The sequence below is a fragment of the Staurois parvus genome, unplaced genomic scaffold (genome assembly GCF_062004578.1).
Source record: "Staurois parvus isolate SC_StPar_1 unplaced genomic scaffold, SC_StPar_1.0 ptg000175l, whole genome shotgun sequence".
In the NCBI taxonomy this organism is placed as follows: domain Eukaryota; kingdom Metazoa; phylum Chordata; class Amphibia; order Anura; family Ranidae; genus Staurois; species Staurois parvus.
In genome coordinates, this window is record NW_028317971.1 from 15066963 (window position 1) to 15090593 (window position 23631).

The 23631-nt window shown below is 38.2% G+C and overlaps 1 protein-coding gene across 3 annotated transcripts in view; it reads left to right on the forward strand.

The window, feature by feature from the left end:
- The window catches only part of IMPDH1 (inosine monophosphate dehydrogenase 1), a 176114-nt gene extending 153758 nt beyond the window's left edge, over nt 1-22356 (forward strand). For 2 of the 3 annotated variants that reach the window (XM_089676988.1, XM_089676990.1), the window contains exons 8-16: nt 2648-2847; nt 2937-3027; nt 3642-3737; nt 4094-4237; nt 4482-4626; nt 5767-5910; nt 6670-6753; nt 12034-12050; nt 14964-22356. In XM_089676988.1, the coding sequence (XP_089533114.1) occupies nt 2648-2847; nt 2937-3027; nt 3642-3737; nt 4094-4237; nt 4482-4626; nt 5767-5910; nt 6670-6753; nt 12034-12050; nt 14964-15055 (1013 nt within the window). In that variant the 3' untranslated portion in view covers nt 15056-22356. The remainder of the gene's footprint in view (nt 1-2647; nt 2848-2936; nt 3028-3641; nt 3738-4093; nt 4238-4481; nt 4627-5766; nt 5911-6669; nt 6754-12033; nt 12051-14963) is intronic. The other variant, XM_089676989.1, reaches the window with a different exon arrangement.
- Nucleotides 22357-23631: the final 1275 nt, after the last annotated feature.

Here is a 23631-nt window from a genome sequence, read left to right on the forward strand (position 1 = left end):
GTGAAGTTTAGACCAAAAAGTTCTACTTTGGTCTCATCTGACCACATGACTTTCTCCCATGCCACTTCTGGATCATCCAGATGGTCATTGGCAAACTTCAGACGGGCCAGGGGAACCTTCCGTGCAATGCATGATTTGAAACCATGAGGGCGTAGTGTTCTACCGACAGTGACCTTTGAAACTGTGGTCCCAGCTCTTTTCATGTCATTGACCAGCTCCTCCCTTGTAGTTCTGGGCTGATTCCTCACCTTTCTTATCAGTGATACCCCACGAGGTGAGATCTTGCATGGAGCCACAGTCCGAGGGAGACTGACAGTCGTCTTTAGCCTCTTCCATTTTCTAACAATTGCTCCAACAGTTGATCTATTTTCACCAAGCTGCTTGGCAATTGCCCCGTAGCCCTTTCCAGCCTTGTGGAGGTCCACAATTTTGTCTCTGGTGTCTTTTGACAGCTCTTTGGTCTTGCCCATGGTAGTAGTTGGCGTCTGACTGACTGTGGGGTGGACAGGTGTCTTTAAAGAGCTCAGACAGGTGCTACTAAGTTAGATTAATGAGTGGAGTAGTGGTGAACTTTTTAAAGGCACAGTAACAGGTCTTTGAGAGCCAGAATTCTTGCTGTTTCTTAGGTGTTCAAATACTTAAGTTCGGCAGTGCAAGACAAATTCTTTTAACAATCATACAATGTGATTTCCTGAATTTTTTTTTAAATTCTGTCTCTGTGGGAATGCACCTATAATGTGAATTTCAGACCCCCTCCATGACTTCTAAGTGGGAGAACTTACAAAATCGCAGGGTGTTCAAATACTTTTGTTCCTCACTGTATATGGGGCAGCAAGTGGTTATACCAGGATCACGGCTACAGCTACAAATATATATATGAAATCTCTATGTATTTTATATTTTTCTTAGAGCTGGCAATCTGCTTTCCTGTAAAAGTGATCGAAGTGGCTTTACAGCCACCTGATCCCTTTTCCAGCAGTTGGCAGGCCCCCCTGCAGCTACTGTTCCCAGGCTCTCCCATTCCACCGGGGACCCCAGGGGATGTTTTTGTGCGCCCAAGGAAGACACAAGAAAAATTTAATTCTAAAAGATTTTTATAAACTTTTTTTTTTTTTATACAAAAATCTTAAAAGTGATTAAAAGTAGTATAGTGGCTGAGTCAGAGATGGACCATTAATGCTCTCACAGTGCATAAAAAAACAAAGCATACTGAATTTCATACTGTAAACCCTGTAGTTTACTGATGAGTGCACTCATCAATCAAAATGAACCATGATTACAAAGAAAACTATATAAACACCATTGATTCATTGACTAATCCACAAGTGGGTGCAGGTACAGAGTGGATGAAGTAAAATGATTTCATATGAAATAAATCTTGGATGCCCAATAAAGGTTCACAGTAGATACTAAGCCCCAGCGTGTTTCGTTTCAATTACACCTAATTTTCCTCGGGGGAGATGAGTGGATTTTCATCTACAAAAAAATATTATATTCATACTGGAAACAAATTGAATTCTATAAATAGTATGAATTCTTTAAAAACCTATGTAATGGTGACCTAAAGAAAATAAACTACATCTATTGTGTCCATCAGTTCAAGCAATTTGGAGGTGGAGGAGAGCAATAGAATATATTTCTTCGTGCATTAAAAATACATCACTGTATGTGTTTTGAGTTTTTGTTTTGTTTTTTTAAATGCCAGAGTTTAGTGTTACTTTTTAAGATAGGGGGGCGGCATGGACTTCCCAATCATGTGAGCACTCTGATTGGCTGTCCAATGATCAGGCATTGTAAGCAATGACTCGGTCGCTGTGCTGAGTGCACTTTCAGCACAGTAACCCCAACTACCAAGGACGCATATGTGTGGGCGTTAAGGTACACCCTCTTTGCCGCTACATATGTGCGTTACTTGGTCGTCAAGCCATTAAGAACTCCATTTGTGTTTTGATCTTTGATTTTAACATTTTTTTTATTAGGGCAATGGATAGGGTGGTGATGTTCTTGGTTAGGAAATTGAGACCTAGTAGTGTCATGATTTTGTTTTCTTATGTGCACATTTTTGAAATTACTCATTGATAAAAGGTGAGCAGGACCCTGGACCAGATACCATTTTGCTCTCCGTCACTACACCATGGCTTTTCCCTGTGAGTAAGGGAGAGGGGCAAATGCCATCAAACACAACTGAAATGGATCATGGTGGTAAGACATTGCTTAGCCAGCTCGGAGAAGTTAATGTCCTCCTTGCAGGTTGCTTACAGCCCTCTGCTTGAGTTCACAGTAGAAGCAAAATGTCTATACCTTCAATGTATTATATTTGTAGAATTTATGTCTTTACATGGTTTTGTGAAGGTAAGTTTATTTTATGTTCATCCTAAAGGCCCCACTTTAAATACAAATAGCTGAGGAAGGTATTTGTCTGCAAGCACGTTTTTTTGGCAGCTAGTTAGAATACACATTTTCTCTTTACAGTTTTCAGCTTCTGATCTAAATAACACTACATTCATGCCTTACTTTTCTGGCTCTACTAAATCGCTACTGAGTGACTACACGCATCAGGTTTGTTTGCTGTGCGTTAGTGGAGCAACAAATTTCACACTTTAACTATTTCTACCTTTTTTTTTTTTTTTCTTTTTTTTAACCTTAGGAAAATTGCCCATAGTAAATGATAGTGATGAGCTAGTGGCCATCATTGCAAGGACAGACCTGAAGAAGAACCGTGACTACCCACTTGCCTCCAAGGACTGCCGGAAACAGTTGCTGTGTGGTGCAGCTGTTGGAACTAGAGAAGATGACAAGTATCGGCTCGATCTTCTCATGCAAGCTGGTGTCGATGTTGTAGTACTGGTATGAATCAGGAATTTTCTTGTGGTTTGTTTATAATTATCCAGTGGACTCTATTGGGTAGATGAGAGTTTTGTGTTTTTTATTGACAGGACTCTTCTCAAGGTAATTCTGTGTATCAGATAAACATGATCCACTACATCAAACAGAAGTATCCTGATCTGCAAGTGATAGGAGGAAATGGTGAGTTTACATCGTGATTCTACTTTGTTCTAAATGTGCTTGGTGGATTGTGAGTTTTCGTTTTGCTTATACAGCTTTCTTTTTCATTCTCATTAGCCTGTCTTTTTAAAAATAATGAGCACAGTTTCTGTACTGAATAAACTTTGTGTGAGAAACTGTCAATGCCTTATGTACATGGACGGATTAAAGCTAACGAAATGCAAAAGAATTCTGGTATTTTTTCCATGCCTGGGAAATGAATGACCATACACGCTTGTACTTGGATATACAGCAATGCTTTTGTACATCGCTGTAAATATACGCATGTGTGAATGATGTATTCCCCTGAATGCAGGATTTCTGTGTTTGGCGAATATGTCATATACACACACGTTTACATCCGTGCACAAAAGCATTGGCGTAGTTCAAGCATGTACAGCAATTCATTTCCATGACTGGCGGTACATGCCATCTGCTGCCCCCTGGGCATGGAAAAATGCTGGGATTTTATGTTGGTGCGTTTTTTTTTTTTTGTTTGTTTGTTTTTTTTTAAATCGTCCATGGTAATGTGGTTTTATTTTGTTTTTGTGTTGGTTTGAGTTTTATAGCTAACTTTTTATATATGTGTCCATTAGTTGTAACTGCAGCACAAGCCAAGAATCTTATTGATGCTGGTGTAGATGCTCTCCGGGTGGGGATGGGATGTGGATCCATATGCATCACTCAAGAAGGTAAGCAAATCTGTAAACCTCATGTTTACTTGGCAGGTAATTTGGCTTCTGTTTTGCCAGACTAGTGAATCAGGCATTCACCCAACTGCACATTTTGGTTGAGAGCACAGCCTGCTAATTTGACAAGAAGGCACATTATAACTTACACATTGTATTTTTTTAATGAATATGTAACTGGTATTCTGTTTCATATTTGTTTGTTGGAATTTAGGTTTACCTTTTTTTTTTTATCAAGTGATTCATTTTTTTTCAGTGAAATTGCTGTTGTCAGAACTTCTTTTGTCTTATCTTTTTGTGTTTGGGATACAGAATTGCAAATGCCAAAATGTTCTAAAACTAGTTTTGCTTGTTTACAGTAATGGCTTGTGGCAGACCTCAGGGAACTGCAGTATACAAAGTTGCAGAGTATGCTCGCAGGTTTGGTGTTCCAGTTATAGCAGACGGAGGGATTCAAACCGTAGGACATGTGGTGAAAGCTTTGGCTCTAGGGGCCTCTACAGGTACGTTGAGGAAAAACCTAGATACTTATTTAATTAAAGTTGGTAGTTCTCTCTAACTGTCCAAATGTTCATCAACGGTAAGAAAAACATGTCGTGATTAACCTACATCATAAACGGGGGAAAACATAATGCATTTGCCTAGTTGAGTGCTAACTGATTTTTGATATTTGTGATGATATGCGTACACACACACACACACTTTATTTTTTTTATTTTTTACTGAGATCTTGTCTTTTGCATTTAGTGATGATGGGTTCCTTGCTGGCTGCTACCACAGAAGCACCTGGTGAATATTTCTTCTCTGATGGTGTGAGGTTAAAGAAATACAGAGGGATGGGCTCGCTGGATGCCATGGAGAAAAATACCAGTAGTCAGAAGAGATATTTCAGGTATTTTCCACTGCCTATTGTTTCACCTGTGGTGGGATATATATTCCCCCCCCCCCCCCCCCCCCCAGTTAGAAAATAGTTTTCTGTCTAACGGGTATGAATACATTTTTGCATTTTTTTTTGTGTACACATTTTAGATGTCGGTACCTTTAATTTGTGAACATACACTTTTAGACACTACAAATACAGTTATAACTATATAGGCACCATAACTGCTTTTGCTTAGTTTCAGAAAATCTTCTTTCCTTCCTTCCTTCCTTTTTTTTTTTTTTTTTTCCCATGGTTAAAAAACTGTCGTGACCTTGCATCTATTCTTCGTGATGTGGCAGGGTTACAGGACATTGTGCAGATGTCACAGCCTCTTCAGCCTAAGGCAGAATGCAGGCTGTGCTTGAGCAGGTGCCATGTTCAAGAGGCAGGCTGTGATTGATGGGGGTTTTTTGGCAGAGGCAGGCTGTGATTGGTTGGGGGTGTGGCAGCTGAACAAACTACCCAATACAAACATGCTGTCTGCACAGTGTCCTGTGCCACTGAATTACTAGCCAAAGGATAAAAACTGACCATGCAAGCACAGATCAGCTTTCTGTGCTTTGTGTGGTCAATTTAGAACAAGGAAGAAAGGTTACTGACAGGATCAGCCAGGTACTTCAGATGGAAGAAGTACATGAAAATGATAGACAATGACTTATAAATTTATATATATTAACACAGAAAAAAATTAAATGGGGTAATGTACATTTTAATTGGGGGTTGGGGGAGGAAAGGTGTGTGCAACTTTCACTTTTGGGAATATTTGTTTTAGCTTTTATATATGTAGTTAGAGGTCTCCCATCTCATTTGAGGTCTTCGGTCATTGAACATGAGTACTCTGGTTACCATGTTGGGCTGTTAACCCAGCATGCAAATGTGCCTGCTTCACATGTCCTTCAAGGGACAGCATCTTTTTAGAGTTGTTTTATCAACAAGGATGTCACCAGGAGCGGGAGTATCCATCTGCCCCAACAAAAGAAACCTGGGTTTCAGTCAAGGAGGCTCATCCCTCTGAGACCAAAGAAAAATTGTTGGCTACTCTAAGTGTGTGTGTGTGTGTGTGTGTGTGTGTATATGCATGTTCATATGTATTTATTTTTTAACTCCTAGTGAAGGGGATAAAGTAAAAGTGGCCCAAGGAGTTTCTGGTTCTATTCAAGACAAAGGGTCCATCCACAAATTTGCACCATACCTTATTGCAGGCATTCAGCATGGCTGCCAAGACATAGGAGCCAAAAGTCTCTCCATACTACGGTAAGCTTTTCTGTTTTAATACACTTGACCTTTGTTTTATTGCTTTTATGTGTACCCAGTTCTTTACTTTTGTGTAGTATTGGAAATGTTCCTTGTAGAGCTATTTTTTACTATTTCAAAAACTGACATTGTATGGAAATCAAGTGAGTTGATTTTGCTTTTAGAATAAGTATTCAAAAACCAATCTTGAAAAATTTTAAAGATGAATTCCAGGCATGGTGTATTTTTACATGATTACATTGGTCCAAGCTGGGCCAATATAACTATGTATATACCATACCTCTCGATGTCGTCAGCCGGTCAGTATGGGTGCCATTCAGAAAATGCTTTGCATTCTCTGAATGAGGTGATGTCGCTGTCCCACCTTTCCAGCTCATCCAAGCAGAGAACGTTTTTGCCTTCATTCAGAAAATGCAAAGTACTCTGTGAATGGGGGCCGACTTATGTTCTCTATGCACCAGGCTGGGACCCAGAAACAAGTGGAGATAACTGAAGTAGACCTCACATCTACTTAAGTGATTTTCGTGTGTGTGTGTGTGTGTGTGTGATCGACTTGGGAGTTCTTTAACATTCTGGTTTTGAAAACTTGACCGCTTGTGTAGTCTTGTGGATTTTCTAACTGTTAAGAGGACTTGCTCTTAATCAAGGGAAGATGAGCAAAAGTTGGCATTGTTGCTGGTTCTTTTATTTGTGTGCTATTGGCTTGATATTTGTTTGCAGTTAACATAGCTTGATTGTAACCTTTTGATCTATTTGCAGTTCTATGATGTATTCTGGAGAACTCAAACTGGAAAAGAGAACCATGTCTGCCCAAGTAGAAGGTGGAGTCCATGGTCTCCATTCGTAAGTGCATATCTGTTTTTGTTTCTTGGTGTCTCCGTGTTTCCATAGCCTTTTATTTAAAATTCTTCTCTGTAGCATTTATGATTTAGTATACAATTTCATGGTGGTGGTTGTTTGTGTTGTGGTTTTTTTTTTTTTCTCCCCCCTTCCGTTAAATGCTACATTACTAAATACATGTTTGCATAAGGATACCCATGGTAGTGTAGTGTAGTGCAATGTTTCTCAACCTTTTTTCAGTCAAGTCACCCTTTAAAATTATGGACAGTCTTGAGGCACCCCATTCTAAAATGTGAATAACTATTCTAATAGTTTTATATAACACAGCAACATCCACACATGTAGGACACCTAACATTAGAGGTGATGTATTCTTCCAAAGCAAATACACCTTTGCACACTGGTACTGGCTAGTATTCCATTGTTTCTCTACTTCCTTAGTTTTTTTCCATCACTGAGCTAATGTGACCCCAGCACTGATGGAGAGAGGCAGGGGAGGGACAAGCTAGGATGCTGTGCTGGCAGCTGACATCCTGCTTAACTGATGATGTCATTGGTTGCCAGGATGCTGGTGGTAGAAGGTCGTAATGGTGCACAATGAAAACCTGTGGCTTTGTGTAACTAATAGGCCAAGTGGGACCTGGGTTCCTAATGTTCCTATTTGCTTACTAATACGCCACATGGTTACTTTCAGGCTATTATATGACCTTATGTGAACAAGCTTCTTTTGTAGCGTTGTGTGTTTTTTTGTTTTTTTTTGTGTTTTTTGTTTTTTTTATACACTGGATAGTTATTTAGTCTTCTGTTTGGTCACAAGAAAGCAAAACTTCCTAATTGTTAGTGGGGGACTACAGAATACTTCATGGTTCACCCATGTGACAGGGTAACCACTTGAGCTCCAGGATATTTTACCTTTCACTGGTAATTGCTCGGTCATGTAGTGCTGTACCCAAATGAACTATATATCTTCTTTTTATTTTTTTCCACAAAAACCGCTTTCTTTTGGTGGGATTTGATCACCACTGGGCCTTTTTTTAATTTTTTTACAATACAGAAGAAAAATAAAACGGTAATTTTTGGGGGAAAAAAATACATATTTTTTTATGTCTGCTACAAAACATATCCAATACATTTTTTTTTTTTTTTTTTTTTTTTTTTTATTCTTGAATAAAACAAAAATCCCAGTAAATGTATTTTAATTGCTTTTTGTGAAATTTATAGTGCCTACAAACTATGGGATATATATACTGGAATTTTTGTTTTTCTTATTCTACAAATAGTGGCGATTCACAACTTATAACAGGATCGCCTGTTAGTGTGGCAGGCAATTTGACACCCCCTCTGGGGGGGGAACTAACTGCCACTGATATCACCAGTGACATTAATACAGTGATCAGTGATAATACTACACACTATACACAGTCACTGTACTAATGACACTGGCTGGGAAGGTGCTAACCTCTAGGGCAATCAAGGAGATAAATGTGTCTACCTATGTGCAAAATGTTCCTATTTTAGGTCTTCGTTTCTTATCACATTTGTAAACCAAACTTTATGTATCAACTTTAAAAAAAAAAAAAATGCCTGCTATTGCTCTCTGCCACCTACAAATCTCTACTGAAATACATGAAGGACTATGGGTTTTGCAGTGCACATGACTGCAATTTAGCGTGTGCTGCTCATTCTAAACAAACATAAGTGAGAAAGAAAATGATAGGTGTAGGAGCCCACAAGGGAGCATTACGAAGAGGCAAAAAAATCACAATACAGAAAGTTTTGTAAAAAAAATATTTACAGGGTCATTAAGCAGTTGATGTTTATGGAATATCTTTTTAGAGAACAAGGATATTGTTTAGTGTCATTTAACAGTTCCAGCAGTTAATGACTGGCGTGGAGAGGTAGACTTTGTGTTTGTTTTTTTTTTTTTTGTTTTTGTTTTTTTTTGTTTTTTTTTACCTTAAAACAGTCCAGTTATCCTTTGGGGCAAAATGCTGGATTTGGTTATGGTTTTATAAAGTTCAATGCTGATTTTATATCAGCAACATAACAGATCGCTCTTCCTTTGCTGTTTGCAAGTCGTGTGTGTGTGTGTGTGTGTGTGGTGGGTAGAGGGGTGTATGCTGGTATGTAGAATGTGTGCACAGTGGAGGAATGCAGCGATTGAGAACACTGCAGTATGTGTAGGGAAGCAGTGCAGCGGGTATATACATGTGCAGGAGGGGATTAGGAAGGGTTTGATAGTGGGACGAAAAATCTGATTGCATATTCAGTATACTGTATAGACTGGGGATCATTGGGAAAAACGAGAGGCAAATGTGGAAGGATAGGTTATGATGCATGCTTTTATTAGTTTTAAACCTAATTCTTACTGAGGACATTTATTTCTTTATAAAGACATTGGAGGTCTGTTAGGTCCTTGTTGCCTCCTTTTTGTGTTCATCTGATTGCGATCAGGGACAGAGCCTTGGCACTCTGAAGGTGAAAACTTTGGAAGTGCTCTGTGTCTGAATTGTGATTCAGTGCTGTCCTTATGACTGCTGTCAGTATCAATCCTAAGAACAAAGGGAAAGTGAAATTGACAGAAGACTGTAACATAGCTGGGAGAATGGTGCTTCAATGAGGAGAGAAGATGAGGACTGCATGAGCTAGTAAAGTGTAAGGGCCTGTGTTGATGGGCTTTTGTTCACGCCAGATGGATTTTGCATTCTTGTACACGTTGATAGGATGGCAAAATCCACTTGGAAGTTAAATGCAGGTTAGAAAGTCAGCTGTAGATTGTTCTGCACCTGTCATTTATATTCAAAGTATCTTCAACTGATGTCATTGCCACAAGCTCAGAGCCTGCTGTCAGGAGGTGCTTTTCTGCAAAGGAGATGGCTACAGTCATACGGGTGCAGGGGGTGGCAGTCGCAGAAAATCTGCATGCACACACTGTGCCGCCACCAGCAGCTGTTAAATTTGTACTCTATAAAAATCAATGCCTGGAGCCACCATTATTCACATGTTGCCCATCTGTTGTAAGCGAATAGAGCCTTCAACCAACCCCTGAAACATTGGGTGTCCACAGTTTTTGTGTTTCTACATTTCAGCTAATTTGCCAGATTTTATGCAGCTACAGCAGAGTGTTGCTGTGGTCAGAGGAGGTGTTTTAGCTGCTTTCAAACCCAGCAAAATATCAGCACCCATGTGTCCATGTGAATGTAACCAAAGCGGGATTAAATTGAAGAGCAGACAGGCTATGCGGATTATGCTTGAGGATGCAAAGCTGAATGTTTTCAGTGCTTGAGAGGGAACAGAGTACTTTGTCCTTCAGAAGGAAGTAGGAAGAGTAGCTCTGGGAATTGAAGGGGACATCTCATTGCTGCCATGAATACTAGAAAGTGAAGAGTGTGCTTGCGATGGGTTAGAGGGAAGGGGACTGATCTTGGTGGACTGGAGGCAGAATCCCCCATGTGACAGTGTCACTGAGCTTTAGGACTGTTTTTTGAATAAGTAAAAATCCGTACTCCACTAGCACTCCGGAGAAAAACAGGGCTGTTCGATAAAGTTGCCTGGTGGGTTATCCAAAATCTAAAACTTTAGAATCTGTGGAGGGTTAACTCTATGGAAACCATTAGGATGCTTCTGTTTAATGCAACTTTAGTTTGCACGTTTCTTGATATTTACCCTAAAATATAGACCGATTTCTGATTGAAAGGATAACCCGTAATTTTCACTAGTTGGAGATCACTAAGGTTCAGCTGGAATTGGTTAAATTTCAATCCATGTATGGCCACTGTGGTTGCACAGAAGTCAAACTACCAATCCATCTCTGTCCAACTGCCCTGTTGGAAGATTTCTGCTTGATCGACTCTGCAGGCTATAGACTGCTATCACAATACAATGACATCACAGGGAGGATTGTCCCTTTCTTACAATGTGTGTATGGGGGAATAGGATCAGGGTGCACCCCGCTTCCCCCCCCCCCCCAATCTTTGGTCAGCCGTAGATCCCAAAAGACATTGCACTTGCTTATATGAGCAATTGCTACTCATACAGGAAGTACTGATGTCACCACGGTACATGCAAGATGTCAGTTACTGCTGTCTGACGTAATTGTTGTGACCTCAAGATTAATGTTAAGAGGAAATGTACACTATATTGCCTAATGTTTTGGGACACCCCTCCAATTCATTGGATTCTGGTGTTCCAATCACCTCCATGGCCCACAGGTTTATAAAATCAAGCATCTAGGCATGCAGACTGCTTTTTCATACATTTGTGAAAGAATGGGTCGCTCTCAAGAGCTCAGTTAATGCAAGTGTGGTACCATGATAGGTTGCCACCTGTCCAATAAGTCCATCCGTGAAATTTCCTTGCTACTAAATATTCCACAGTCAACTGTTAGTGGTATTATAAGTGGAAGCAACTGGGAACAGCAACTCGGCCACAAATTAATAGGCCATGTAAAATGACAGAGCAGGGTCAGTGCATGCTGATGCGCGCAGAAGTTGCCAACTGTCTGCAGAGTCAATAGCTAAAGACCTCCAAATGTCAGGTGGCCCTCCAGTTAGCACAACCATGCGTAGAAAGCTTCATGGAATGGGTTTCCATGGCTGAGTAGCTGCATCCAAGCCTTGCGTCGCCAAGTGCAATGCAAAGCGTCAGAAGCAGTGGTGCAAAGCACGCCGCCACTTGAATTTAGAGCAGTGGAGATATGTTTTCTGGAGTGATGAATCCTGCTTCTCTGTCTCAGTCTGATGGACATATCTGGCTTTGGTGGTGGCCAGGAAAAAGTCCTTACTTTCTATAATTCACTCTATACAAGGAAATTAAAGGGATTATAATGTTCTGCACTATTAGCTAGTCCAGTTCTCTGCTTTCAGCTGTCAATCTAACATCTATAATAGGAGGTGTTTAGCTAATTTACAAGACAACACAGGCAATAGCTCACCAGTAAAGTATTGTCCTTTTTAATACTCCAGTGAACTAACCTCAGGTGGGATGATGGAGAAAGCTATACAGCTACAATTTACATGTACTGCTGTCTCTATTCTGGCTAACTAGTGAAAAAAAAAAGGGGGGGGGGGGTTTTCTCATTTAATGAAAAGATATTTTTATTTTATTTTTTTTTATCTGTTTGGCCGGAGCCTTGCTTTAATTCCAGATTAATGTGGCCTTTCTGATCTAGGAAATTTTTGTATTTGTGCTTATTTTGGTGATGGTGGTGGGAGAGTTAAAATTTAATAAAATCCCAGAAAGATTTTAATCTTCTCTTTTTCTTTTGTACATGCATCCATTCTAGATATACATTCCTACCATGTAAGTAACAAGAGTATTTATGTCTTGTGTTCTGAAAGGTCCATGGACAAGTAGAAAACAGGGTTATGTACTTCTTTTTTTTTTTTTTTTTTTTTTTTTTTTTTTTTCTTCCTCAACCTTTTTTACAACAGGGAATTATGGCCCTAAGTAAGGCTGAAACCCTAAGGCCCAATAACTCTTATACTACAAATGCACGATATATATGTTAAATGATGCCAAGTTATATTTTTACCATGTTTCCTAGTTCTCACCGCCATTACTAAAACACCTAAGCAGTACTTTTTTCTTATTTAATAAACTGGCTACTACTCCTATAGCGTTCACCGCCATCATTCCACCTCATGGCCGTACTCTTTCCAGAGGCAGTAACACATTACTGCCCCCTGAACAGACGTAGAGCATAGCCACGGGGTGGACCAGTGGTAGTGAACGATGTATGAGGCGGTCGCCGTTTAGTTATACAGAGTGTGTCCCTCTAAGCTGGCATCGAGATTGCCAGCTGCTTCTGCTCCATACAGCCCGGCCTGCCTCTAATTACCTCTCGGTCCCTACCATTCATGCTGAAATAGAGCTGCTTAATTGTAAGTGTGCTATTTTTTTTTTTTTTTTGGATCAATAATTTACCATTTGTTTTTTAACAGGATCTAGAGCTCCTGTTTGTTTGCACGTTCTCCGAACTAGCTTTCCTGCAGTGTAAGGCTACATTTGCACAGGCAAATGACAGCAGAAGGAATCTGCTGATTCCTGCAGCTGTTTCATCTACCTGTGAGTGGCTAGCTGCAGCTGCCGAGTTCTGTACATTTCATTGACAGGTAGGTAGAAGTTGCAGTTGTCTGTGGCTATCCGCCCAGCCAGCTATTACCTGTGGTGATTGCGGATAGCCACTGATTAACTACAGGAACCGCCGACCTGTCATTGAGGTGTACAGGGCTTGACGGTTGCAGCTAGCCACTCCCAGGTGGCTGAGGCAGCTGTATTAATCAGCAGACTCCTGCCACTGTCATTCGCGACAGCAATAGTAGCCTGTGCAAATGTAGTCTAATAGATTACTAGTAACTCTTCATGCTTTGGAAAGACATCTTTTTAATTCCTAGTATTTTAGCAAACCGCATTAAAGACTGTCACTGAGATACTGTTATTGTCGGATAGATCCATAGACGTGGGACATCGTAATGGTCTTCCTGAATGTGAATGCTGACTATGAGGGTTAAATTATGAATAAAATGTGATCAGTCCTAGGGAAACGGTTAGAAATATTGCTTATCAGCAGTAAATCTATGGTGACTTCCTAGGCTTGCAAGGATGAAGTCTGAGTCCTGTTTTTGTATTTTGGCATTTTCAGAATACCTTTTTAGCAAGCTGTAAATTTGGTAAATGGAAAGGTACTTTTTTTATTTATAAAATTTTTTTTATTTTTTTTTTTTTATTTTTTTTTTAATTCACAAGATGGTAAGCTCTACTGTCAGAGATCCAAATGTGTTTTGGTGCTTTTGTTCATGGGATCAATCAGACACAATATTGGTACAACCAGTGATGACTCATTTACCACTGTATAATGTGTCAATCAGCTTAGAAATTCATCATACCAAAAGTTTATTTAAGACCCTGTGCAATACCCTTGGCACAAAGAATTGAATTAATCTTGCTCTGAATTTACCTAAACAGACGTATCTTTTTGTCTTGTCAGACTTTACCAAAAGGTAAAATATTTCTTATTGTGAAGTCCCCTCCCCCCCGTAGAAATTGCATACTTATTTTATAAAATCACATTCCCTTTGACTAAAAGCAGTCTTTTACTACCTGTTCTGCTCATGGTGGGTAACGAGAAAAAAATCTAAAAAACAGCAAGTGCTTTTCTATTATTAGAGTCCTCTATAAATTAACCCTGAAATTTACTGAAGAACAAAAATATATTGCAGCTTACTGGTCCTTTAGCCTCAAAGAGTGTCAATTTTTGCAGCCACCATTACCAGAAATGTGCATGTTGGTCCAGAATTTCATTGTCCTTGTAGATTCCTGTGCAATGAATTGATGTCTCAATGTTATGAGCTTTCACAGCTATCTTCTGTGAACTACAAAGAGGTGTTTGTAGTCCAAATCAGGAGAGCAGTCTATGTGGACATTGGTGAACTATGGTGAGTCTGTGTAGATACGGTACAGTGAGTGAACATTGTCACCATAGGGACAGGAAGTGTTACTGGAAGGATCACTAGCTGGAAATAGATAAAAAGCTTGAAACCCAAAAACAAAATGTGCTACCGCTTCTAGGGGACTGGTAAGCAACAATATAGTTTTTTTCTTTTTAATGTTCAATACATTTTAACAATATCCATTTTAATTAATAGGGAAGTGCAAAGCGTAAAAAATCTTGTGCTTCATTTTGCACATTTACTTTTTTGCATTATTAAAGCGAAGCGGTCACTTTGCCCATTTTAGCTCTCTTATGCCCCCTTATGAAAATCCCCTCCACTTGCCATATACTGCATCAAGAGTGGAAGGGGAGAAGGTCATACTCCCCTTTCCTGGAATTACCTGGTGTCTTCGAGGGTGCCGACGTGTGAGTGAGGTGAAGGAAAGTACTATTGTGGTGGGGAGCATAACTCATTAAGAGAACCCATTAAAGAAGACGTTTTGAGGTTATTAAATATATATATATATATATCTCTCTATCTATATATATATATATATATATATATATATATATATATAATCTCTTAATGCTGCATTGTTTTGTCTGTGTGGTGCACTAGTTTGACGTAATGTGGCTCTGGTTTTAGACTTGGGTTGTCATAACTTTTTTTTTTTTTTTTTTTTTTTTTTTTTTTTTATATTTTGCTTCAATTATCCAATAATTCTAGGATGAGAATTTATAAACATTCCCCACACTATGAAATTTCTGTTTTTGTTTTTCAGTTACGAGAAACGACTATACTGAAAATGGGAGACGTAGCCATCGCCAGTCTACTCCCAACGTTCCCTCTATGGTCCCAACCAAACCCACATGATGCATTGAAGAAATCCTCCTCCGTTGTCCCCAGCTCTTCGCCTTTTCCCTTTCCCCTAATTATGCAGGAAATCCAACTCGGCAATGTTTACTGACTCGCTGCATGGAGTGATATTTGCACTAAGGACACCATTCTGTAGGGTGTGTAAGAAAGACTTGAAAGAACGAAAGACCAAACTTCTGCCATGCTGAAATACCAACTAATCATTGTGCTGAATTCGCAGTACTTTAAAAGTACATTTGTTACATTTGCATCTGTGTGCAATTACAGTATGTACATTGATAATTCTCTGGGTGCTTACTTGGAGTGGATAGAGACGTATTGCTGTTGGATCAATACAAGAAACAACAATCATGTTAATTCAATGTGTCATACTCAGAATTCTTTAGATATGTTTATGTGATAAACACACTGACAGTCTGCAAATCTTGCTTTTTTCCCATACGGTGTTCAGGAAATGGGATTGTGATAACAGCAGTGGGGGTCAGTTTTCAATGAAAGTAGCTCAGATGACTAACAAACTATGGGTTGTACCTGTGATGGTAATATTGTCAGGCAGCCCGGTTTGGGTTGCTTTTATCTAATTTTTTTCCTTTGTCGCAAGCTGGGTTATATCTGAGGTCAAAAATCTAGAATGGTCTGCGGTCCTAGATCTTGTCAGCTGGCCCATCTTGCGACATAAGTCTCACTCATTTAGAACAGCATACCATAACATGGCACCTGTATTTAATGGTCTGCACATAGCTGTGACATGGCAGAAGATGAGGAAGCAAGCACTTTTTTCTTTACATGAGTCATTTATAGTTCTAGAGGTGAACTGAAAGAAAGCAAGGTGGAATTCCAGACAAACTGTGTTTGGCTTATTAGTGAAAAGAAGTGCTCAATTCTATTCCTCACTGTGGACTGGCACCAGAAAAGAACCAGTGAATATTCACTAATACTTGTGTGTGTTTTATGCTTCTTTCACACTGCTCCGTTGAGAAAAAAAAATGCATCAAAAACCCATTGCGTTATTCTTTATTTTTCCCCTCATATGACTGGACAAAGTACTTCCCACGGGTGTGTTGCAGTTTTTTTTGTTTTTTGTTTTTTGTTTTTTTTTACTGCAATTTCCATTCATTTCAATGGAAAGTTGCATTTTTTATTTATTTTTTTTTGTTTACCTGACCAAACATGCTCCAAAAATTCAGCAAACAGGATTTTTTTTTTAAAAAATGCAACAGACCAGTGTGAAGAATTCCATAGTATTTGAAGGAATGCATTTTTCATGCATTTTTTTTTTTTCTACACAAAATCTGATCAATCTGAAAGAAGTGTTAGAATCCAATGTGGTTAAAAGCTGATTAAAGGTTCTAACCATTCTCTACGCTACTTAAAAGAAAAATGTACTACTTCTACCTTCTACCGTTACATGGAAAGCTAGATCAAAATTATATTAGAGTATTCTTTCAAAATCCACAACATTTTCTCATATTTCTATGCATAATTTATGCTAAACTGTTTGTTTGTGTTGTAGCAAATGCCCGATGTGTGTGTGTGTGTATATATGTGTGTGTGTGTGTGTGTGTGTGTGTATATATGTATATATGTATGTATGTATATATATATATATATATATATATATATATATATATATATATATATATCACTGGACAGTCCATTGGGCACTAACAGGGCCACCTTCGCCATTAGGCACTGCTGTCCATAGACCCCACATTCTAAGATTTGGCTTTTCCCTGTACAGTTATTGGCCACATTTTTTTCCGTCTCCCCCTCAACATTGCTAGAAATACATTATTCTGATGTAAGGTTATTTTACAGTATATTACTGTGCTGCCCTAAATCTAGCATACCTTGTCTTTTGTAAAAGTCTGTGTGAGGACATGATGAGAGGCATGGCTGTTACTTGACTATGCCAACATAAGTCACTGGAGTGACAATGCTGGGTTCTTGTTCCTATTAGGGGCAATATTTTTAGGAATGTTCAAGCACAAGTGCTTATCTGAACTGTAAATGTGCTTTCAAACCCAACACATTCGTTCTTTAAAACTTGGAAAGAGTAACATTTTAAGTTTTTATTGCTTTCTGTAACCCTCTTAGGGAAGCACTAACCATTCACCATTTGACTTAAGATTGTAGATCTCAGAAAAAAAAAGCTGCTCTAAGCTAACAATTAAAATTTTGGCTTGTGTTGCCTTTTAAGCCAATGATACATACGAAAAACAAACCAGAAGTGTTGGCCAACTGTGCAAAATATCGCAAAGCATGATCTCTGAGATATGTATACGGGTTACTTCCATGGTAATCACTTGTGCCCCCTGATATGTTGAGTTTTCTAAACATTTCTGTAGAGATCACTCAAGTAACCTCTTCACAAAAAATATAAAAATCTAAAAGCTGGTCATAAAACATATTGATACTGCATTTCTAGTTTTTCAAAGCCTTCCACAGAAGACTACATAATATATTGGAACTTGATCAGAACATTCAGGGGAAAAGTACTGCATACAGTCTTTCAGCTGTATTTGGTGTTTTCAATAATCTGCTTGCAATGGTACCAACCTGCTGGATTAACTTTTCCATTTTCCTTACCCTAACCAAAATATAATTTTAAACAAAAAAAAAGCAATAAATGCAGAGTTGAAGCTGTCCATGTGTTTTTGTTTATTGTGATTTTTACATGTTGATTAACATTGAAGCTTTATTTGTGTAGCATTTATTTTATGTTTACATGTTTTAGCTTCTAGGGTTATGCTGCATTCATTACTGGCCATGAATTGACATTAGCTTTGACAATTGCAGATACCATATGCCATTGGAGCTTTTGCGGCTCACTGGTTGTGGTCCTGAATGCATGAAGCAATCTGTTAATAAGTGTTACATTGCCATTTTGTTCACCCTGTGCTATATGCCTACCAGGGGAAATTCATATCTATGTATGCTCCCCCACCCCCAATAAAAAGTACACAAACATTTCATACAGTGCTAATTGTACATTTTAGAACTTTATTTTCTGATTTTTTTTTTTTTTTTTTTTTTTTTTTTTTTACATTAAAAGTAATTGGAAATTGCTGATTTCCATTTTCTAGTATGTTTTAAGAATATGCATTTCAGAGGGCAAATAAAAAAATTTGCTTTTGAAAAGCATGTAATGCCTATGGCGTTCAGTGATTGGATATCCGTTACCCTAATACGTAAAAAAAAAAAAGTTTGGAATTCTGGCTAAACAGTAGTTTCTGCTTTTATTTATGGTACATATGTGCTTTTGAGGAAGGTTGTTTTAAGAACCAAATGTGTTTTTTGTATTTTCGATTCTAACTGGATGAACTTGCATGCTTTTGATACCGGCTTTGTCATTAAAATTAAAAAAAAAAAAATTATCATGTTAGCTGGTGGTTTGCACTAAATATTCTTTATTACATTTGTCTTTATTGTATTTTACAGAGCTCACATCCCAATGGTTTTGCAGAACCATCACTTTAATAGCCCCACATTGCACAGATTTTCTTTTGATATACAGTACATTTAACAAGAGGGTAAACACCACTTTTTGTTTTCAATTAAAAAAAAAAAAAAAAATCTAAAACCTAATTGCATTAACAAAATTAAAAGGAAAGCTTGTTTAGCAATGTACATTTGTAATACAATCTGTAGCCAGCTATGATTGAAAGTAATTCAAACATAGATTCCATTCATGGAGACGTTCTGGTTTACAGAATTAGATGCCATTTGTTCATGCAATTTGGCTCCCTGGTGTTTCTAGTGTTTGTTTTTAACACTGGGATGGATCATAAGACTGAAGATGGCTGAGTGAGAAGATCTTCCTTCTACAAAGCAGTCTTACCTGCTTGAAGCACTTCCTAACAATCCTTGCAATGTATGTAACTGACGAGGCTAGGAATATCTGGTCTCCTAACATTGCAGTGAGCATTTTCTTTCTGAGAGTTGAACCTCTGGCGTGGCATTACAATATAGCTGTTGATTATACTGAATCCTGCATTGAGGAAGTATATCATGGCTGCTGCCATTGCTGGTCTCTCCTGAGAATGCTAGTTCACAGTAATTTCAGTAGTTTGGAGCAACCATGAAGATTACGAGTTTTGATTTTCCCGATCTTCAGTGGTTTTTGAGACACTGCTCCTGACTCCATGCTTGTTCCAGATCAAAAAGGCAAAAAGCATTTTCAAAACATCAGCAGTAGCAGCCTGTATATTTCACGTGGGTTTCTTTTTGAGCTTGTTCGGGCAACTGTGAGAATTTACTTGCAGTGAGCTGTGGATAGGGGGCAGTATTTCAATGCATTGCACTATTCTGTTTATTTTGTTTTTGTAATTTTATTTGAAGTGTCAGAGTGATGCTTTATTCAGGTGACATGTGGTGCCTTTCTGTGCACTCTGGTAAAATGCTGTGTTGCAGTGTGAACGGGGCACATATTTTGTATTTTATTTTTTCCATACACCCTAGCAGTTAGCAGTGACTGGCTTTTATCCAGTGCCAAAAAGCTAGTCACTGCATTCTATGAATGATTCTTTAAGATGGCTAATGGTCTGTGCTTACTACTTTGTAGATTTTATTAATATCTGTCCAGCAAGTTAAATGCAATTTTCATAACTGTTCAGGAAAAGCAGAAAGCAGTGGGATGTTTTGTGTGCGTGTGTGTTTTTATTTTCCTGCACCAGGGTTCTGTTTAGCATTTGTTCCAGATGATCAAGTATGTTACTGATATATTCTCTGTAGAATATAAAAGCTGAAGTTTTTATTTAAAACATTATTTCTAGGATGTAAGTTCACTGACATTACTTAAATATAATGAAGTGTCTCCAACATCACGCTGTTTGCCTCTTAATGTAGAAGTGCTCCCTGCATTAATGACAGGTCCTCTATATAACTCTGAATTAACAGCGCAATGGAGGGTTAACTTTCTAGACTCTTAACACTACAGTACATTAAAAATCCACATCTGCCTGCCCCTTTATTTCCTCTCCTCTATTCCAAAAAGCCCTTGTATTGTTTTCTGAGAATGTGAAATGTTCTATTAATGGGGGAGAGGTGAATGAATAACAGGTTTCCCCTCTCTATTAAGAATGTTGCATTCGGTAAAAACAATACAGGGAATGGAGAGGACAGAAAAGGGGTGGGTAGTTGCCAGGACTTCGTCAATGTACTGCAGGATTGGAGCTGAGGATGTTAACCATCACTGCCCCAAAGTTAAGTGCTGTGAAGAGGACCTGTCCTCCCCCCATCCCTCCCCCCCAGGGAACATTTCTACACTAAGGAGCAATGAGCAGGTTGTGGATTTTACGTTGAGGCAAGTAATGTTGCTGAACCTACATCCCAGAAAAATTCTATAAATATGTATAAATTCATATCTTATCTTATATACCTATGTTTGACCCCAAAGGTACTGTTTTTTCAGTTACATTTGTAAGAACACTTGAAACCCTCTTTGTAAGGGAAGTCCCTTTAAATAAAGTGAATAAATGTTTTCTAGAATATTGCAAAAAGTGATTTTGGATATTAAGATTTTAAATCATGTGAATTTGTTTGGAGCAGTGTTTGAGCTATGTTTATAATAATGAAATTTTTGGGTGAAAACCATATATTTAATATGCTGCATTGCACACCAGGTGGCACTGTGATCTGTATAATGATTGTTACTTCTTGGGTCAGCCATGGCAATTGGCCTGTGGATCACCAGCAGTAAAATAAGGAAATGCATGCTGCCCCTTTTACTTGCTGGGATTACATGTTTTGCCATTCTAGCTGGCATTCCACAGGTTGGCTTTCATTTCCTCATATGTCTGCCATGTCATATTTTTTTTTTTTTTAATTGTTTATTAGCTGACATTTGTTTGCATCTTTGGAACATACATAAAGCTGTATATGTATTTTACAAGTCTTTCAAATGCCATCTATTTTTATGTTTGGTGAATTTACTGCAGGCAGTGTATTATGAAAATAAGAATAATCAGAATTTCACTGTATTAGATTTTTCACTCTTATGGCGAATTATAGTATATTTGCTTGAGGTTGACCAATTTATACTTTTTTTTTTTTTTTTTTTTTTTAAGTTATACTTTATTTATACATCTGTCACTTCCATAACAAATAACTTGTAAAGAATGTGTATAAGATTTGTTAACAGAAGATGTATTTGTGTACAGTAGAAAGTGTAAACTATGAGACTTTATTAATGTATTTTGTGGTTGTATAGCATAAATACACATAAACCACAACTGTCCCATATGACTATAGATTGGGTGGTTTATATTACACTCCTACATCATTTCGAATGTTCTTCTGTTAACCTCTCTGCTAGCTAATGAAGTCTTGAGAGTTCTAAATCAGTGACTGAACCAAGTCATGCAACATGCGCCATATATGGAACACGGTACATGTATCACATGTATTACCCCGAGCATTTCTTGTACATTTCAGAGTGCATTGTGTAATCTTCCCAGCTCCTGTTTCAACTGGTCAGTGTCCTTCTACTCCACCATCCTCTCATGTAAGTGCATCAGTTCTCCAATTTAGTGGCAATACATAGCAATATATTCTCAGGTCGTCCAGCTAGTATGCAGACAATCTCTATAACATTAGTTCTGCAGTAAATTACAGGGTACTCTCTTAATATATTTTATAAGGTTTGCCTTTTTGGCTCCATGCTTCCTACATTGCACAATGTTCCACTTTTCTTGCCCTGCAGTGACCTGTGTTGACCCTTTTTTTTTTTTTTTTTTTTTTTTTTTTTTTTTTTTTTTTTTTTTAAATCTGTACACTAGCTCATTACATTAAACTTGCCAGGACAGTAATATGGAAGTTGCCATTACTAATTTTAAGCTGTCCTTTTAAACGTGTTGGAGGGGTGGGAGAAGGATTTAAAGAGGATACCCAGTATAACAATTGCATATTGGTATTCGGAAACTGCTGTCCAGTCTATAAATCCTTAGCCATAACTCATAGCAAAGTTACGCTATACATTAAAATAGGATGTTGGCTAGAAACCTTTGCACTCTGGGACCTGAATATTCATGCTTCATCATTTTGAATGGTCTGATTTTCAGGACCAGACGTTCCCAAAGGTCAATCGGAAATAAATACAAGGCAGTGTTAGACACTATCAGGGATCTTTTACCTTAACCTTTTTCCAATTTGATGTTTACTTTTGTGTATCATATTTGTGAAGTATGTCAGTATCCTATACATATATCTCAAAGCTTTAACTGTACACAATTGGGTCCAATTCTTTGTGCAAATGTGATAAAAATAAATAAATAAATAAATACAATAAAATTGTATAATTTTTGTTGGCTTTTTCTTGGCAATTTTTTTTTTTTTGTTTAATATTCACTACAGAAGAGCAAATATACCTGAGGAAGCAGTTTCTAAGTGAGTGTTTTTATGGTCACATTAGCAACATGTACAAGTCCTGATGTGAAAGTTTGACATTGGCTGGGCAATAGTTTAAGACAAGCATTGTCATGTTGAATTTGTTGCTAGGTTTGCTGTAGGGACAGCTTGTAGAGTGTGTGCTTTGGCTATTTTCCAAAAGTCCATAGCTACCCATCGCACACTCCCCACCACCTCTCCTCCCCCTGTCCTCCTTTTTTTTTTTTTTTTTTTTTTTTTTGTTCCCCCCTTAGTTTCCCTTCTTACATGCAGGAGGGACTTTTCACCGTTTGGTCCAGGTACACTACTAGTCGTGATATACCTTGGGGTTCTTCCTCTTGACCTATCTTAGGTACCATAGGCTACATGCTCTTTTGGCTCTACGGATTATAGTCTAGGATATTACTGTTTATGTATTGGTAACTAGATGTGTTCAGCTAGGTATACTGGATCCGTCAATTTACATATTGTATTAGGTCATTGAATTTGTTGAGCAGCTCCTGCTCCTCCATCTCCTGCATGTCCTTGTTGAAGATTTATAGATAAAGAATTTTAAAGAGCATATTCTCTAGGTAAATAATAAAGATGAAATGGATAATTTTAGGGCTTGATCTAGGTTAGTGTCCGGGTCAAAGGTAAGGGGTCAGTATATTTTATTTTAAGATTTAAAAAGAAAAATATTTAGTGTTATTCTGGCCATCATAGATGCATTGAATCTTTGCAGGTCCAACAGGGACAGGCCGAATTTTGATCCATCTTGAGCAGGCTGTAGCTGTAGCAGCCAGCAGTAACTGTGTTTTGATGGCTGAGAAGTATCCCCGCCAGCATAATCCAATTGCTCCATGGGAGGGATTCCCCCATCAACATTGACTGTGTTCTGTTTTTTAGGTAGGATAAAGTCAAATGCACACTATTGTTTCTTGGCCCTACTATGGATACAACAACTAATGTAAGCAAATGGGTTATCGTTGTGAACAGCAGAAGGAGAATTTTTTTTTTTTTTTTGGTAGGGAGTAATGGTTGATGATGGCATTTTATAAAATTTTTGCTGCATGTTTCCTAAGGAAAACTGGCCTGAAATTGTAAAATAAACTATCCTGGAAAAAAAAAAAACAGGTATAAGTTTAGTTTGGTACACTAGTTGCAATGACATATACAATTTTGCTAACACATGCCAACTTGCAAAA